Below are 19,514 nucleotides of genomic sequence, written 5' to 3'. Positions count from 1 at the left end.
CAACCAACCAACAGAGTCACTCACTGCCAGACTGGTAGGAGTATCGGAGTACAATTTCGAACGGATTACTTTATTTCATTTTTTGGACTGAGATAATTGAGACACCAGTTTTATTTTATTTTTTGGACTGAACTTACAGTATTAAGGCACAACTTAAGCACTGAGTCAAAGTGCCTTCGGATTTAGACACACTGAGCTGAAAAAGGACAGTATTAAAGTGTCATATTTTTCTTTTTGGATCTAACTGAAAAAGACTGAGCCATATTAGATATATTTGATTTTTGAATAAGAGGACATTTGATTTTGAATTGAACATTGAGCATTGAAGTACATTTATTTTTGTATTTTATTATTTTCATTACATTCCAAGTATTTGAAATTCATTGTTCTATTTTGATTTTTGATACTTTTGATACCTCTACCTGTGATCATCCATTCTTGGTTTGGGTTTTTACCTGTGGAAGGAAAGAAAAGGAAAAAGAGTTAACTCAGGATATTTGAACATAGAAACAAAATAGATACAGACTAGTTTACTCAAATTAGTTTATACTCTAAAATAGTTGCAAGGAAGACATCTATAGGTACAGGGGGAACCTCACTGAGAAGGCACTGAAGATGAACCTACGGTTCATCGAGTGGCATTACTGGCTGGGGAGGGAACACAGGGAGGGCATTCTTGGACGATTGTTCAAGGATGTCAGAGCATGTTACCAACTGCGCCCGATAACGATAGCGACATGTCGGCGATGGCGTTCACGTCAATTATGACGGCTATATCATTGTGTTGTGGACGCTGCCATCCACTTCAATTGAAAACTATCGTTATCGGGCGCAGTGGGAAAGCGCCTTAAACCTTAGAACAGTAAAGCGTGACGTAATTTACCCATCCTAGCTGGTTCGTCATTTTCTTCCCCCATTCTGAATTCCCCTAGACCCTTTTCATATATTTCATATAAGAACTGTGTTAAAATTATCTCAGCGGTTCGACTCATATGTATATGAACACTTGTTGTTGTTGTTGCCTTAAAAAAAAAAATCTCTTGAGGGTCCAAGTTGCCAAGGTCTCCATAGACTCCATGTAATTCATAGTGCACGGATCATGCACGCCCATGCCTAGATCATGCACCATGTGTGTGCACAATGCTCCTAGCTTTCAAACAAAAGAATCCGATTGGAAATCCGTTCAGGCATTCATGAGATAGCAGCCATTATGTTTTACACTGTTGTGAGCTTGGATGTCTGCTACCTGAGTTGTATGGGGGTTGTATGGGGGTTAAACATGCAAAATCGCGATCATGCCTAATACATTTCTAGAGGTCCAAAAATGTTTTTTTCTTTTTTGGTCGGGGAACTCGGGGTTGGCAATTGGGGGGTACCATTATAAACTCGGGGAACTCGGGGTTGGCAACCAATGTGTGAAGAATCAACTGTCATTTTGTGTACTTCTTGTAAATAGTTTTTTTATAGTATTGCACTGTCGAACATGTGATTTTTTTTTTGTTTGTTTATTGAAAAGCATTACAGCATTTTATAAAGAAATCTCTTTGCCAGCTCACCTGTTTTTTTGCGTGTTATGTCAAGGTTGGTGGTGGTTGAGGAGGTGTTAATGTAATGGAATTTATATTTGTGTTGTATCATGCCTTGGTTATGGTGGGGTTGCTTGCTGGTGCTTGGGGTGGGAACTGGATTTCAGATGCAGTGTGCTGTCCAGGGGAGAAGCAGACTCACGGACACCGGAGAAGCATGCACTGAACACAAATGAACGACACTGGTCATTTTTTAGGCCTGGTTATTTTATCCACCCATGGCCATGATGCCATTTGGTCCCAAAAAAAAAGTACTTATTTTTCAGTAGTTGCACTTACACTGGCTAAATGCAAGGCACATAATTATTCTGGTTACAGGGTAAACACTTAGTAATTACCAGGTAAGGTCATGGAATTGATCACGCTTTACTTTACAGTACAAACCAATAGTAACTACTGGGTAATTTCCCTGTAAATACTTTTTGTAGTTATTGGGTTAATACTGAGTAATTACCAGGTAAGGTCATGGAATTGATCACGCTTTACTTTACAGTACAAACCAACAGTAACTACTGGGTAATTTCCATGTAAATACCTTTTGTAGTTATTGGGTTAATACTGAGAAATTACCAGGTAAGGTCATGGAATTGATCACGCTTTACTTTACAGTACAAACCAACAGTAACTACTGGGTAATTTCCCTGTAAATACTTTTTGGAGTTATTGGGTAAATACCAGGTAAGTACCTTTGTATATGCACAGATTATAATGGGTTACCTATCAAGGTAAGGACCAGGTAAATAACATGATAGTTAACATGAAATTAAACGGTAATTACCTAGTAATTTCTAAGAAAATACATAGGAATTACCTAGACATTAATAGGTATATTACATGGTAGTTACCATGTAATTATATAGTAATTGCATAAGCAACTACTCATAAATTCCTGGTAGTATCAAAGAAAATACCTGGTAAATACCAGGCAATATACCTTGTAATTACTATGTGTATTACCAGGTAGTTACACTATAATTACATGCTAAATACATAATAAAATACTTATAATTACCTAATAATTACATTGTAGTATACAAGAAAATACCAGGTAACTACCGGGTAATAAACCTAGTAATTGCTAAGTGTATTACCAGGTAGTTACAGTATAATTACATGCTAAATACATAATAAAATACTTATAATTACCTAATAATTACCTTGTAGTATCTAAGAAAATACCAGGGAACTACCGGGTAATAAACTAAGTAATTGCTAAGTGTATTACCAGGTAGTTACTATGGAATTACCAGGTACATGCTTTAAATTACCTAGTAATTACCTGGTAGTTCTCAGGAATGTATCTGGGAATTACCAGGTAACACCAGGTAATTACTATGTAAAATACATTCTAATTACCTTGTAATTACCTAGTTATTACTCAGTAAATACGGGGTGGTTACCAAGTGATTACCTTGTAATTACGTGGTAACTACCATGTAATTACTGTACCGGAAAGTAAAGGGTTACCGGTAAAACACACAGATTATTAGTGCTCAAATGTTTGGGCCACAACTTTTGCTTCAAAGTTAAGTTAAGCAATAATGCACATATGCGATATAGTGGGAAATAATGGATGAGTTGGAGTTCCCTTCACCTAGTCCGTTACTTTCAATTTGATTTGTAACCACTTGCTACTTCAACAAACAGCTAATACAGTTTGTTGTTATGGTTACAGTTTAATATCAAACGTATTGATTTTGGAATGGTGATTAAACAGTTGACTGGGATTGTTTAAGAGTCGCAATATTGGGCATTAATGTGACAGCCAATCTTCAGAAATAAATATTTTTCATGTCCATGATAGACTACTTATGAAAAAATAAAAATAAATCACGCAATCTGTATGGTTGATATTATAGGTGTGGTATAATTATTATATACCATGGCTATGAAATCTGCCACACAGTTCTGTATCACTCCAAGAACTAAAGCTGGCCACACATTAGCCGACAATCGGGGCATTTAATGACCCTCCCGACAATCGGGCTGCCTGCTTCTGAAACGCCGCCGATTATCGGGCATAAATGTCGTCTAGCGTGAGGGTTCACAGATTCAATCTGAGCCCAGACCAGTGGCTCGCAAGACGATTGGGGCCAGCCCGACTCTTTTAAAAAATGTTTGATATTTTTTTGGATCGCTATTGGTACTGTATATGGAACAGCAGCGAGACCGAGAGAATGACAGCCGCTGCTCTCTGACCATAGTATCTGAGCAACAGGTCTCTTTTTCGCTCTCTCTCGCGCACACTTTTCACACCATCCGTCCACCCATCAGGTTGTGACTGTGAGCGTGTTTAGATTATCTGGTAAGAGAATCTTAAACAATTATCCTGTAGTGCTTAATGCTACCCAATTTCATCTCGCCCGATTATCTGCTAATGTAAGGCTAGCTTAAGAAAGAAAATAATAAATAAAACATACTGTGCGATCACTTAACGACTTTGTCACTAGGTGTCGCTAAACTGTGTCACTGTTGCCTTTCAGCTAGCTTGTTGAAGGTTTGTTTCTTTGTTACATCTTGTGTACAGGTACATAAGAGTAAAAGTACGAGGCATTACTAATGTCATTTTGAGAGCTGCTAGAAAAAGAAAAATTATTCATTTCACATGTACAATGGCTAGTTTTAAAGTTAATCAGGAGCTTCAATGCAGTTATAGCTAATTGCAACCACCTTGTTTGTGCAGGCAGTCAGGGATTAGTTCCTTGTAGAATGCATTTGTGTTAAGAAATTGTCATACACAACACATTTGACAGAATGCACAACAGGCTTGCTTTTAGCAAAGTATCCTCTTCACCGTGTTCACTTTAGTACCAACCCAAAGCATAACCCTGGGAGACCACATTGTATCACCAAGACAAATAAGGAAACAAACATAATAGAATGCCACTAGAGTTGCAAAAGGAATACCTGAGCATAAATGAAGTGGGAGCCCCTTTCTGAAAATAGTATTTTACAAGGGGTAATTAAATATTAAAAATAAACATTGAATTCCTTTCACGTGAGACTCACTAATGCCACAGAGAAAGCAATGTTGTTCAGCAAAACAATTATAGTGGAAGTAGGCGATACTTGTGTATGTGTTTGATACTGTATGTTATAGCACTTTGGCTTGAGTTCAACCCCTAGTTGAAATACATCCACTTTGTACTTAGCCTTGCGTTGCCAGACACAAATCCACCATAGCTGGATCACGCCATAGTCTTGCATTGCGAGGCTACTTAGTACTATGAATTAGATTAGTTTAGACGACGGATTGGATAAGACACTGGATGTTAAACCTTTAAGGAACCCCGCGATGGTACACCATTGTAACTCGTGTAACAGATGGTTATCACAAGCTCTGAGCTCCGAGTCCTAAACTAAACTAACCCTTTCATACCTTGTCAATCCCCACACTGGGGCTCTCCTCTGGGTCTTTGCTTTCTGGAGGAACCACAGGGGAGGTGAGATTCAGGTATCCAAGCTCAGAGGTCTGGGATTGGGGCTTGGGGTAAGATGTCCGGGTGCCCTCCACAAAACTCTCGCCCACCTTCATCCGACAGATGGCATCCAGGATGCCCAGTGGGTCACACGTGCCCGTTGTCAGACTGCTGAAAGAAAAAGAAAATTGAGAAATGAAAGTGAGATGCCTGCAACAACTCACCTTCATGCAGTGGATTACCATCTAAATGTGCTGTGATGGAAATACAGAAGTAAAGGTATAAACACATTTTTCTTTTTTTTTTAAAGATTAGTTTTTGGGCTTTTTATGCCTTTATTTGATAGGATAGTAGACTGACAGGAAATGGGGAGAGAGATGGGGAATGACATGTGGCAAAGGTCGTCTGGATGGGGAATCGAACCGGCGACGCCAGCAGGCATCATAGCCTAGTATGTGGTATGCGCCTTGACCACTAGGCCAGCGGGCGCCCCAACAAATTATTCAATTGAATATAAATCCTATCCTACCTTACAGTAGATGTATGCAGGACATTATCCCCAGGAAGTCCTTCAGATGGAAACATTTTCTTGACGTCCTGTCAGGGAAACGATTGAAGCCTTACACATCGAAAACGTCAAAGATATTTCCTTTACAAGGTGGATTGTGTCACCCAGTTCATTGTTTCACACCCATTCCCTTACCTTCCAAAGTGGAGATGGAGTGACTGATTCCACCTTGCACCATTTCCAAGCAAACTGCTAAGTTATCTTCCCTGCGGTAACTCCGAAGGTTAAAACTCAAGGCTTTACAATGGCTTTATTCCACCGTATCGGTCTGTGCATTAACCTATTGAAAAGTACTTGTTATACAATATAGCTCATTGAACTTCGGGCAGTAGACCAGGGGTCTTCAACGTTTTCAGGCCAAGGACCCCTTAGTAAAGAGAGAGATGAATCATACATATTGTATAAATGTATGATGGAGATTCTCATCGATTTTATAGATAGATTCATAGACTTGTTTGACACTTAACCACTTAAAATCCTAAATCGTTAACCTTTCACTCTGTACTTTGTCTGCTCTTTACAAACCTATTTGCCAAAAATAGACGATCTACAAGCATTGTAGATGTGCTATTTTTGGCTGAAGTTCTCAGAGTATAGGGATGCGAGGGTTCAATTGTTAATTTAAAGTAATTATCCTATCACACAAGGATTTGGCGCCCCCCTGCAGTAACTCTGAGGACCCCATAGGGGTCTCGGACCCCCTGTTGAAGACCCCTGCAGTAGACAACTGGTTGTGCTATTACAGTGTTATCAATATATATTTTTTTAAATGTATTCAACATACTTTTGCATAGCTTAAAATACTAGAATAAAGCCACTGTAAAGTGTTACCAAATTCCCCAATACATGTATATGAAATAAATGTACATGCTACTTCTTAGCCACCACTGTAAATAGGGCTGTGTACTACTACCTCAAGGCTGTAGTATGATTGGGTGTTCCTCAGGGCACGTTCCAGGCAGCTGACCTGATTGGACAGCTTCAGGGTTCTGTCCTGTAGCTGTCTGTTCTCCACCTCCAACACGTTGACTCTGGAACAGAATACCGTGCATGTTCCTACTCAATCAATCCGTCCAATGTGATTAGATTCTAGTCTTTATTGGATTAGAGGCAAGGCTGGGCAATATATCGAAAAGTTATCGATATCGAGGTATCAACATGCGAGGTATACATATCGATGAAGACGGCTTGAAATGAGATATTGGTGTATATGTCAAATTAATTAACAGACACTATGCATGCACGTAGCACATGCTTGGAAATCCGTTCAGGCATTCATGAGATAGAAGCCTTCAAAGTCTTCAAATGTAAACAAACATGGCTGCCATTTTGAAAGATGTGTTTATTATTGGGCTAAACATGCAATTTCACGATTGCGATCATGCCTAATACATTTTAGGCATTTTTGAATTCTTTTTTTTTTTTTTACGGGAAAACTCGAATGAGTTAACAGTGCAGAACAGTGCAGAACAATACAAATACTACTAAGTAATTAAAACATAATAAAATAAAAGTTTCAGAGCCTCATTGACTTCCATATCTGAAAAATCACACCCATTGTGAATTGAGTGGTGTCTTTTATGAGTTCATTTCATTAAGCGTCCCGTGAAGCTTACACACAAAGCCAGATGTAGGAGCGGTTAGAATATGTGGAGGTACTTGTGTCTGTCTACTGGCAGTGTGAACAACGTTTGACACTGATCGGTCTAGCAGTTTACAAGATTAGCTATGTGTGGAAACAAAGACACACACGCACGCACGCGCGCACGCGCGCACGCACGCACGCACGCACGCACGCACGCACGCACGCACGCACGCACGCACGCACGCACGCACGCACGCACGCACGCACGCACGCACGCACGCACGCACGCACGCACGCACGCACACACACACACACACACACACACTCTTTCATAGACGGCTAACCCTATTGCAGAGCCACGTAGTAAAACAAGATGCAGCGGTGTAAAGTAACCAAGTAGATACAATTTTGATGTATGTAAGCAATTTACCCCGAGTGAGAGGACATTATGCTCTCATAATGTCCGCAGTGAGGGTGTTATCGGACGAGGCGCAGCCGAGTCCGATAACACCCTCACTCAGGACATTATGAGAGCATAATGTCCGACCCCGAGTGGTAAATAGCTTTTCTACCACTTTTTCCCGTATACATGAAAGAAAACACATAGTTGTAACTTGCAAGGATCTTAAGTTACAATCATTATTGCCTATAAAACTTCCGCGAGACAGCAGATAGTTCCACCAACAACATCTTCTACTCACCAACAGATGGCGCCAACTCCATACTAATCCATGCGTCTAGCTTACAGCTAAGCTAACGTCAGTTAAAAGCACCGTTCCGGCCGTAAATAGAGGCTGTTCGCTTCCAGAAAGGCATAGGTTCAGAGAAAAGGGGCTTTAAAGTTGGCGGATTGCATTGGATCCAAATAAATCGGCGACGATAGTACGCACGTTAGTAAACATAGGACCGCTGCGACCTTCATTTGTTGGTTGGGGGAAAGGTGTTCCGACTACCTCCTGAAGTCCCCGGATGTACACTGAGGCGCATTGATCTCGGACAAGTCCGCACACAACTTTGCGGCAGTTGTCCTCTCATAACCTCCGGAATTTAGCCAATCAGAATCCAGTATTTGAACACGTGACTAGAAAAAGTGGTAGAATTGTATTTTACCAATTTCCAGTACTTTTACTCCACTACATCTCGGATCCAAACACTTTAACTCCACTACAATTATATTATAACTGTAGTTACTAGTTACTTGGAGATTTTGATTATTATTACAAAACATACAGTAACCACTTCAGCCCTATATACATTTCGGACTATAGCTGATCTACCAAATCGATTTTTATACATTTTAAATGGGACATTATGCACAATGAGTACTTTTTACTTCTTCAGGCCGGGAACACATTTTAGTGTATGGGAGGGGCTTACAGTACATGTACAGTATGTAGCAACATTTGTTTTTGTAGGCTAATTTCTGATTTAGAAATGTACTAAATCAGAAATTGTACTTAACCCCTAAAGGGGTTAAGTACATTTAATACCAAAAGTTTTGTACTTCTACTCAAGTACATTTTTAATTCAGAACTTTTACTTGTAACAGAGTATTTCTACATCGCAGTATTGATGCTTTTACTTAAGTAAAACATGGGAGTACTTGTCCCACCACTGACAGGACGCTCCTGGGAGCTGGTACCTGAGCTGGATGGTGGAGGCGGTCCTCATGCCATTGCTGCCCATGTCCTCGGCATCGCTCATCTTCCTCAGCAGCTCCCTCTTCTCCACCAACAGCCTCTCATTCTCCTCCGTCACCATGTGGATCCACTCCTTCTCCTGCATGCCACCAGGGAGAGCCAGATGAAGGGAAAAGGAGACAAACGTGCCAGCAGTAGGATGTGTTACGAGGGCGTCCCCCTCTGGCGGAATCAGGGGCGTCACAAGGGGGGGGGGAGTGGGACTGAGTTACTAGGGCCCAAGGTGGAGGGGCCTTAATTATTTCAAACTTTAGCTATTGAAAAATAGCAGATATACAAGCTCAAGCACTCGGTGCCGCGCTGCGAGCTTGCAGATCTGCTATTTTTGAAAAGTCGTGAAAATGTGTGCAAATCTTTGAACATATGTATTTTTTAACATTTGTAACTCAAATGTTGCTTCTGGGGGGTCCCTGGAACTAAATATTTTGAGATGGGAAACATCCCGTTTTTTAAAAAACCTTAGAAGGATTTGGAAATATTCAAAGACTTGCACAAATGTTCATGATTTTTCAAAATGAGCAGATCTCCAGCACTCGGTGCCGCACTGTGAGCTTGTATATCTGCTATTTTTCAATAGTTAAAGCACAAAATAATGCGTAATAATAATGCGTTCCCAGTCTAAATGGGTTAAACCCCCTCCCCCTATGATGAACATTCATGGGAGGGGCCCGCAGTGAATCCTTGTACCCAGGGACCAGAATTTGGTGCGACAGCCCTCTGGCAGAATGGTGACTGACCTTGTGGGATAGGCTAGAGGCCAGTGCAAGGTCGTTCTCCAGTTTCTGGATGATGCGGTCTCTCTGGGCCGTGGCCTTCAGAAACACCTGCTTGGCCTGGCGTAGCTTGGTCTTGTGCTGTGACTGCTTCTCGTTGTACTTCCTGGTAGTGGAAAAAATGTGTGTATAATAAAAACAGAACAACACAAAGACAGTCTTTGACCTTTGAAAGAAAAAAGCATTCTCACGACAAAAAATGTGTATGGCCAAACCCTATTATGAGATTTGTGAAACGGTGTGAAAGCCCCCCACACTAGCACTGCTTCCTAAACCAGGCCAGGGGTTTTTAAACTTTTTTGACTCAGGTCACCCCTGTAAATAACCTTTTCATCTGCGGCACCCCTAAATTACACTGTTAATTTTGAGAATCTTACATCATATAGGCCTACATACATATCAATGTAATATGCAAACGTTTCCACCTGAGATACGGTAGGCTTTGTCACAGAGAAATATCCGTTCCTTCAGAACTGACTGAAAATAACATTTATACATGAAGTTTAACCACTTGAACCCCAGCATCCCTATTATGTGGGGAAGGTTCAACAAAAATAGCCAATCTACAAGCTTACAGTAAGTCACCAAATCTCTGCGTGCCAGTCTGCCCGGGGCATAACTTGGAGAGCGACTGACAAAACAGTCTCACATTTGGGGTGTGCGTCCCATAAAGTATGACCCCTTGGTGGAACTGGGGAGTATCTACAGTGTATACCGAGTGGCCCGACCTCAGGTGTCAGGTCTGAAGAGGATGCAAAATATCTGGACTCCAATTCTAGGTATAACAGTGAGGTTTCCGTCGCCTGGTGGTCAAATCCATGATGATATAGTTATGACATCACTCTTGCCCAAATATGGAGGGGCACACGTGTTGCTAGCATGCATGGCAACCGATTGTGATGCGAGTGAAGTCAGACCAATGCTCTGCTCAGCATATATGAGGTGTGAAGATACTCCTGACTGAGTACAGACTTCCACTTTATGCCACTGAGACTAGAAGAGACCCAGAAGTGCGTGTGTCAATATTATTGAGAGAGAAACCGATACAGAACTTTGGAGGACAAAGAATTCAGGGAGATAGAGTGAGGACAAAATTGTCAGGCCTCAACAGAACCTACAACTCTGTCCCCATCACAGTCCATGTATAATAGCAGCTTTGACCATGAACTCATACATTGACCATGAACCAAGGAGTGTACCTTCATGTCCGAGCCACGATGACCTCAACTGCAAAACGCGGAGAAATGGACAAATCTGCTCTGAGGCCAGTCGGCGAATAGTCAGCCCTGTAACCAGCCGGAAACAAGGAAACACGGACCCACTGAAATCTCAAAGTCTTCAGCGGTTTCCTGAGATTTTAACTCAACCAACAGGAGATGCAAAGAAACATCAGATGATTTACACTGGAAAGAAAACACACAACTGTAAACAGTGTGACAAAAGTTTCAGTAAGTTAAGTAACCTGGAGACTCACCAGCGTGTGCACACGGGAGAAAAACCTTTCTACTGTAAACTATGTGACAAGAGTTTCAGTCAGTTGGGTCATCTGAAGACACACCAGCGTGTCCACACTGGAGAACAACCTTTCCACTGTAAACTATGTGATAAGAGTTTCAGTGACCAAGGTAATCTGAAGAGACACCAGCGTGTCCATACAGGAGAACAACCTTTCCACTGTAAACTATGTGACAAGACTTTCAGTAGGATAAATCACCTAAAGTCGCACCAGCGTATGCACACCGGGGAAAAACCCTTCTGCTGTAAACAGTGTGACAAGAGTTTCAGTAAGTTGTGTGGTCTTAAGACACACCGGCGTAGCCACACAGGAGAAAAACCTTTCATCTGTAAACTATGTGACAAGGCTTTCAATGACTCATGTGTTCTGAAGATACACCAGCGTATCCACACAGGCGAAAAACCTTTCCATTGTAAACTATGTGACAAGGCTTTCAATCACCTAGGTAATCTGAAGACACATCAGCGTATCCACACGGGAGAACAACCTTTCCACTGTAAACTGTGTGACAAGAATTTCAATGCTGTAGGTAATCTGCAGAGACATATGCTTATCCACACTGGAGAAAAAGCTTTCCACTGTAAAGAGTGTGGCAAGAGTTTCAGTCAGTTAGGTGACCTGACGAGACACCTGACAATCCACACAGGAGAAAAACCTTTGATCTGTGCACAGTGTTACAAGACTTTCAATCGGTTAGGTGAACTGAAGGCACACCAGCGTATCCACACAGGAGAAAAACCTTTCGACTGTAAAATATGTGACAAGAGTTTCAATCTGTCAAGTCATCTGAGGAGACACCAGCGTATCCACAGTCACAGGGGAGAAAACCCTTCCACTGTAATCTGAAGAGACATCTGATCTGCATACACACACGGGAGACTACTACTGTAAACAGGGTGACAAGAGTTTAAGTCGTCTTAAGACACACAAGCATTTGTGAAACATGCATGATCCATCCATAATGATCTCACTGAGCTTTTAAATCCACGTTTACAGTATGCTACTGTCACTCAATCAGGCTGCTACTGCATGCTTACAGGAGTGAGGAGGTAACTGTAATGCTTTATTTATGCATGTCTCACAGGCTTAAAACAGATACCAGTAAGACTACCTAATCGGGAGATAAGCGACCGTCAGGTCGCATACACAAACTTTAGAAGGCAATGGTAGCCCATCAGGAGGGAATATGGGAAATGGGATAGATCCATGTTGATGACATGACTTTAAAGATAATGTGTACCGCTTTGCATGATTTTAGGGCAAAATCTGTCCAAAAATGTGTTTTGCAAAACGGATGCAATGCATTGTGAGCTTGTAGAGAGCTTGTAGGTACCACCATACACTGAAGTATACATGGAGCTCAACGGTACTGTTGGTGTGGCAGTCAACCATAAAATCATTTCAATTTCATTCAAATCAACCCATGGGCGAGCTTTTGTGTGTGTGTGTGTGTGTGTGTGTGTGTGTGTGTGTGTGTGTGTGTGAGAGAGAAAACACGCTGGAGCAGGGTTTTTCATTTTCCTCCAACTTTGGAACTGTTTGTCCGATTGACATTTACCTGATGTGTGAGTCTAGCTGCAGCAACACCTGTTGCAGCTCTCCCTGCAGTCGGTCACACTCCTGCTGACTGGAGGCCACCTCTTCCTGCAGCCTGTGGCACGTCTTCTGGCTGTCCCTCTGCTGCAGGGACGTGCAGAGAATGTTAGAGAGACAGGGGCTGTTTTTTTCTGGGGGGGGGGGGGGGGGGCTTTTATGCCTTTATTGGATAGGACAGAAGACTGACAGGAAATGGGGGAGAGACGGGGAGTGACAACAAAGGTTGTCCGGATCGGGAATCGAACCGGTGACGCCGACAGGCATCAATGCCGAAATGGCAATGCCTGTGTGGTATGCGCCTGGACCAGTATAGAGTATCGCAGCGGAAGTAGATTCCTGGGGTCACTTAATATTCCCCATTCATTTTCGCCATAGACTTTTACAAAAATATTTATAACAATTATGTTAAGCCTCGAACCAAGCCATCCAGGATGGAGGTGAATCATGACCATATAACCTTTTTTTCTATGAAAAGAACATTTTGAAAATCGCTAAACAAAGGGTAGTTATTAAATGTAGTATATCAAATAATGTAATATTAAAATATGTTTTCAGATAGGATCAAAGGTTATATGGTCATGATTCACCTCCATCCTGGATGGCTTGGTTCGAGGCTTAACATAATTGTTATAAATATTTTTGTAAAAGTCTATGGCGAAAATGAATGGGGAATATTAAGTGACCCCAGGAATCCACTTCCGCTGCGATGCTCTATGCTTTCCCGGGGGGGGGGTCGGCTATTTTCACAGCTTGATACCACACTGAACTAAGCATAATCAAGTGAATTCTGGAGACATAAGCTGCTGCATTCAAGTTCAGTTTGGACAAGGCAATTCTCTTGAATGCCGCCTTCAGGTATGGCATGGAAAAAGGACATTTGCATTTCTTTCACCATAGTAAAAACTGCATTCATGGTCTGGAGAGCGCACTTTTTACAGATGGATAAAAGGGCAGGGGCTCAAGCCCCCTTTGATGTCTATGTGTGCACGTGTCTGCTCTGCTGTGCACACAATACAGACATAGACAGTAAGCAAGGGCAATCCTTAAATTTTGGACGTCAACAGTGTTGATGAGAACGCATTTACAGCAGTGGTTCTCAAACCTTTTAATGCCAAGGACCCCCAAATTAATATGTATTTGGCCCCAAACCCCCATCTGAAATTGTTTTATGTCAGGGACCCCCAAAAGAGAATTTGTGTAAAAAAAAAAGATTTAACATTTCTCAAACATTTTCAAAAAAGAATTCTCAAAAATAGAAGATGTACAAGCTCGCAGCATGGCCCTAAAAGGAAAAACATAAGAGACACAGAAAATAACATTGGACAGAGTACGCATGCAGCATGTGTACTGTCCTCTATCTGGAAATCAAAATAAAATAATAATGTGAAAAAATATATTTTCATTTTTTTATCAACCAGCTTTCTTTATCTTGCTTGGGGCCATCGGCTTTTGATAGACATCTCTAGTCTGCTATTCTGCTGTCAACATGCTGATAGCCGATACACTCTCCTGTTCGCCTAATGTCTCGTGAAAGAGCCCATGGCACACCTCAGGGCAGGCGAGGTAGGCAGATATCGTGTGAAACAACCCTCTCACCTCCTCTCTGGCCTTGCTGTGCTCAGCCTCCAGCACGGCCAGGCGGGTGTCCAGCTGCTGGGCCCGGTGGCTGAGCTCAGAGTTGGTTCTGATCAGGTTGGCCTCCTTCAGCCTCAGGGAGCGCACCTGCTGCTGCAGCTCCTCCTCACGCTGCTCCAGGAGCTTCCTGGGAGGAGAGATAAGAGCGAGCGAGGGTGGACAGATACACAGTCAAATATTCAGTGTTAATGTGACACATGGATACATTTAGCTTCAATGGACAGGTTTGGTAGCCTAGTTCCAGACCCTGAATCGCTAGCCACACCCTTTTACATTTTTGTTGAATAATGAAGTGAAACGAAATGTCAATTCAGGCTGAGTGTCAGGCTAAAGGTTTGGCTGTGGCACGTTCCCTATAGCAGTGGTTCTCAACCTGTGGCTCGGGACCCCCAGGGGGGTCGCCAAATTATTTTGGGGGGTCCCCAGATGATTAACTTAATGTGCAACATTAAGGACTTTTTAATACCTCTAAAATAACAAATTAAACATTGGCCAAATTGTCAAATATTAGACACAGATATTTTCACAATATAACGTGTTATACAAAGTGCTAGTCAGGGTGGGGGGTCCCCAGTTAAAATGTATGTATTATTTTGGGGGTCACAACCTGAAAAGGTTGAGAACCACTGCCCTATAGCACTGAGAACATACCATGTTGTAACCCTTGCAGCATAGAGAACTAGCAATTTAAAAAGGTTTTGAGCCTCAACAAAAGAGTGCTTTGCTTTAAAGAGGCTTCTAGTAGTCGCTTAGCAACCCATAAGAGCCTAGATATGTTTAGCCCTACCAGCTAATAGAGCGGTACGCCACCTTGTGGACACATGGCATAAGGATGGTGCCAGTACTAGACAACACAGAGTGCAATGTAAATGCATGCAAAAAAAATCCCTATATTGATTACTGAACATCAGAAAACAGTATTTGCACATTTCAAAATAAATGTTTGCCCAGGACCCAAACTAGTGAAAACAGCAGATCTACAAGCTCATTAACATGGCGCGAAGCTATTTTCACTACTTCTTAAACAATTGTTTTCTAATTTATGTGATTTCTTTGATTTTTCCTTCATTTATTAATGAAATTACTTATGAATAATAAAAAAAGAAAACTAATCTATAATTTTTCTGAAATTCTTTGTTTTGAAATAATAATAATTTAAAGCAAAATGTAGAAAACCAAAAATTAAGGGACCCACGAAAATGGGTCCCGACCCAGTGCTTGGGAAACAGTGTTTCAGCAGGTACTGAGAGGGGTGCCAGTGCTGCAGTCACTTAGCAACATTGAGAACAACTCATCCTATATGCATCTGTTTACCCATTTAGGCCTAGACTTATTGAATGCTTTAACTAATGAAAAATAGCAGATATACCAAGCTCACAGCGCGGCACTCGCTATTTTTGAAAAATCATAAAATGTGTGCAAATCTAATTTTTAAAGTGAACATTTATAACTCAAATATTTGCTTCTGGGGGGGTCCCTGAAATATTTTGAGACGGGGGTCGTGGCCAAATATACATATAATTCTAGGCGTCCTTGACATGAAACAGTTTGAGAACCACTGAAGACACTTAAAAAATCGTGTCAAAATTCAAATGTTCACGATAAATAAAATAAAAAGCAGATCTAAAAGCTCGCAAGCTTGTAGTTAAAGCATAAAATAATAATACGCAATAATGCATACGCAATAATGCGTACAGAGACTATGAAGTGAGGACAGTTGTGGAGTGTGTTGAGACCTGGTGATGTGCTCCTCCTGTTGTTTAGCTCTCAGGGCTGATAGGGCGTCAGAGAGGTCCCTGCTGTCTCTCTCCAGGCGGCTGTTCTCGCCGGCCCGAGCCTCCTCCATCCTCAGCTGGTGCTGAGCAGCCTTTAGCTGCTGCTGAAAGTCCAGCACCTGTCACATGATGGGGAGAACAGCACCGTGGAATTCACTTCCAAGTCCATCTCTCCCAATTATTGTCGTTTTTTATTTAAATCCCATCTGGAATCAAATTGATGTTTGCTTGTGGGCCATTAAGATATGAATTGACATCTACATCAGTCATATATACAGCAAAGATTCTTCCAACAAGCCTACTTAACGATTACACTAAAGCTGCTCAGTGCATGTATGAGCATGTTGTATTAGAAGCAAACGTTGAATGAAAATGATAAAGGAAACTGCTTGGCAGAACACTTTGGACAAAAAGCAGTTGCAGTCTGATGATTTGCTTGACACAAAACAGGCATATGTGGGACTCCAAGGCTTGCTTAGCCCAAATCCTAACCTTTTTGTCAGCTGCGATGAGACGTGCCCTCTCGGCCTGCAGCTCCTCCTGCAGGCTGCTGGTGGCATTGCGGCTGGAGGAGTTGCGAGCCAGCTCCAGCTCCAGCTCTCTGATCCTGTGCTGCAGACGCTCCATCTCGGTGGTCTTGCCGTGGACGCTGTGCTCCGTCTGGACCACTTTGGTCTGGGCCTGTTTCAGCTCTGCACACAGCTGGGGGAAGCACGTCACCATGATACGTTCATGTCAGCGTACACCAGGTGTCAATGTTTTCACAGTGGATGTTCGTTATGTTGTGGAATGACAGTCATTATATTTTTAGCAGCACAATTCAAAATGATTTAAACTAAAACTAAAATATATATAGATATAATGAGATAATAAAGGGTAGACAACCGAGCTGCTGACCCCATTAATGCTCATTGAGCTTGTTAAGATCAACTCCCCAAACAAAAACATTAACAATACTACCATAGTGTCATAATTCTTTTTAATATATTGCTTAAATACTTCATCTTGGGCTGGTTGAACCTAAGGTAATACTGACTGAAGACATTTATCCAGGCCTATTATCGCTCAGACTCAGAGCTTGTTGATTCATTAATGGCACACAATGTCTATGACAGTGCTAAAGTCACATTGCAGACTGTGGTGAAATAGTAGTATACATTCTATGTATATAAACAGCATTCTATCTGGTTTTATCTTATTCTAATTTTGTTGTCCAGTGCTGCCTCTGCCTATAATGCTGCCTCCAACTGTATTTCATGTGTACAGTATGGGACATGGGAATTCTAACCTTGAGTTTTTCCTGGTCCAGCAGAGCGTTGTGTCTCTTCAGGTCCAGGTTCTTCTCCCTCTCATAGCGCAGCTCTCTCTCTGCCGAGGTGAACAGACTCTGGGCTCTCTGCAGGTCCTGCTTCAGCTGCTTCAACTCCTCACCCTTCTGGACCAGCACACAGCTCTGGGACTTGAGAGACACAAGGAGAGATCGTACTAAGGAATAAGAGCACATACAGTAGAATACACAGTGCCCTCACTGCATCTACATCTTCATGTAGATGAATGCAGAACAAGCACATGGTTCCAACCCCAACATTAAAATCCTCCATCAAGGTCCAATTATAGCCTTATTTATACTTAGTTGCGCATCGGTGAGGTGCGCAGAAAACGTCAGATCTAAAAGTTCACAACGCCTGCCCATCGGCTATTTTCGCATGCTGTAAGGTTTTGATGTTGGATTACAGTAGATTATGACACGATGTCAGAGCCTAAATAGGTGAACTGACCTTGGTGTGTGCCTGGGCTTCATAGATCTGGGCCTGCATGGCTAGCTGGTGCTGAGAGGCCAGCTGTCTCTCCTCGTCCATGGTGGCCTGAAGACCACTTAGTTCCCGCTTCACAGCTGATATCTAGCAACACAACAGACATTTTCTAATATAACTACACACATATTAACCACTGTTAATCTGTCACCTGTCAACCTGGCATCCCTATATTTGAAGCATGCAATTATAGGCCAAAGAGGTTTTTCGGAGGTCATTTGTCCGTTTCCACCCGCAGATAATAGAGTATATTCCATAAAACTCAGCTCTCTCAGGCAGCTCTCTCAGGCAGCTATCTTGGATGAACACAATGAGCTTCTATATCAGCTATATTATATAGGGCTTAATAGATTCAAGAGGTGTTGGTATTAAATAGTGGTTCATTATCATTCAATATGCAATACATGCATGTCCATTACCAGACATTTGGAAAGAAAATCTCGCTTCTATTCATGAACACTTGTAGTGTGATTTAAACCAACAGCCATAAAACATAACATAAATGCAACAAAATACAGTGTTAGTGCCAGGTAACACCACTATCTATTGTACTGACATTAATAACTGGCACGAACACCAGCCAATAGCAGTAGGACATTGCTTTTCATCAGAGATTGATTTCACAAGGATTCAGGTTATGGTTACCATTAAAGACACATTAATGGTATACCTAGTTGCATTATCCAGCACTAGTAAAACAAAACAAAAAATTGAAACAGACAAACTCTGTGTCACTCTTTATCCCAATTCTCTCCTTCTATTCTAGTCTGCCCCAGATTTTCTCAAGTTTTTGAACTACCGTATACATTTTATTTTTGGCACTGGATCTATTTTTACTGTTAGCTCCCTTTAGTCTAGCCTGACCCAGAGAGATGCTGCAAGCAGTGGTTTAGGTTGCAGGCATGGTAAACTATCATTGGCATCACACAGAACACAGGCACACAGAAACGTCCTGAACCTTCTAAAATAATAAGTACAGGGTCTGTGCAGACATATTTTAGGATAGGTGTATGCTTATTTCAGCTCAGTATACTGTTACAAATCAATGTAAAGAAAATGTACAGTGTGCCAATAGATTTTGCCATACTGTATGAGAATTGAACCACATGAACCCTAGTCGTGTCCCTATTCTGGGCATGTCTTGACACATTTACTGCCACAACCCGAGGAACCCGAAAAAATGCAGCTGTCTCCCCCCACCAGGCCCGAGGAACCCGAGAATTTAATATGCTTTAATCGCTATAAAACAATTATAGAGACAGTACTTCCGTTTGGGACCGGATACGGATGTATGTGAACCGGAAACAGGGGGCGGGACAACACTTGCATTGGGGATGCAACTCCAATCCATTACTTCCTTGTTTATGCTAGTAGCTGTAGTGCAGACATGCTTGCATGGATTATCACAGAGGACTGTTGTTTTTTAAAGCTGATGACGGCGTGCTCGCAGGCGATCCATGAACCGTTGTGCACGATGGACACGCACACGCCCACGTTAAAAGGACATCGTGCCAGACAACTACATAGGGAGACTTTTTAATAGCAGT

At 41.9% G+C, this 19,514-nt stretch overlaps 1 protein-coding gene across 1 annotated transcript in view; it reads right to left on the bottom strand.

Moving 5' to 3' along the window:
* Positions 1 to 428: 428 nt before the first annotated feature.
* Positions 429 to 19,514, bottom strand: part of ccdc30 (coiled-coil domain containing 30) — a gene marked incomplete at both ends in the record, with an annotated part of 35,896 nt that continues 16,810 nt past the window's right edge. The window contains 12 exons of the mRNA XM_080732652.1: positions 429 to 455; positions 4,966 to 5,176; positions 5,535 to 5,602; positions 6,487 to 6,604; positions 8,801 to 8,937; positions 9,596 to 9,737; positions 12,706 to 12,827; positions 14,340 to 14,505; positions 16,115 to 16,272; positions 16,646 to 16,855; positions 17,442 to 17,612; positions 17,932 to 18,054. Of these exons, the coding sequence (XP_080588778.1) occupies positions 429 to 455; positions 4,966 to 5,176; positions 5,535 to 5,602; positions 6,487 to 6,604; positions 8,801 to 8,937; positions 9,596 to 9,737; positions 12,706 to 12,827; positions 14,340 to 14,505; positions 16,115 to 16,272; positions 16,646 to 16,855; positions 17,442 to 17,612; positions 17,932 to 18,054 (1,653 nt within the window). The remainder of the gene's footprint in view (positions 456 to 4,965; positions 5,177 to 5,534; positions 5,603 to 6,486; positions 6,605 to 8,800; positions 8,938 to 9,595; positions 9,738 to 12,705; positions 12,828 to 14,339; positions 14,506 to 16,114; positions 16,273 to 16,645; positions 16,856 to 17,441; positions 17,613 to 17,931; positions 18,055 to 19,514) is intronic.

The sequence above is a fragment of the Nannobrachium achirus genome, assembly GCF_963921795.1.
Source record: "Nannobrachium achirus genome assembly, chromosome: 9".
NCBI lineage: Eukaryota > Metazoa > Chordata > Actinopteri > Myctophiformes > Myctophidae > Nannobrachium > Nannobrachium achirus.
This window is presented reverse-complemented; position numbering and strand designations above follow the sequence as displayed.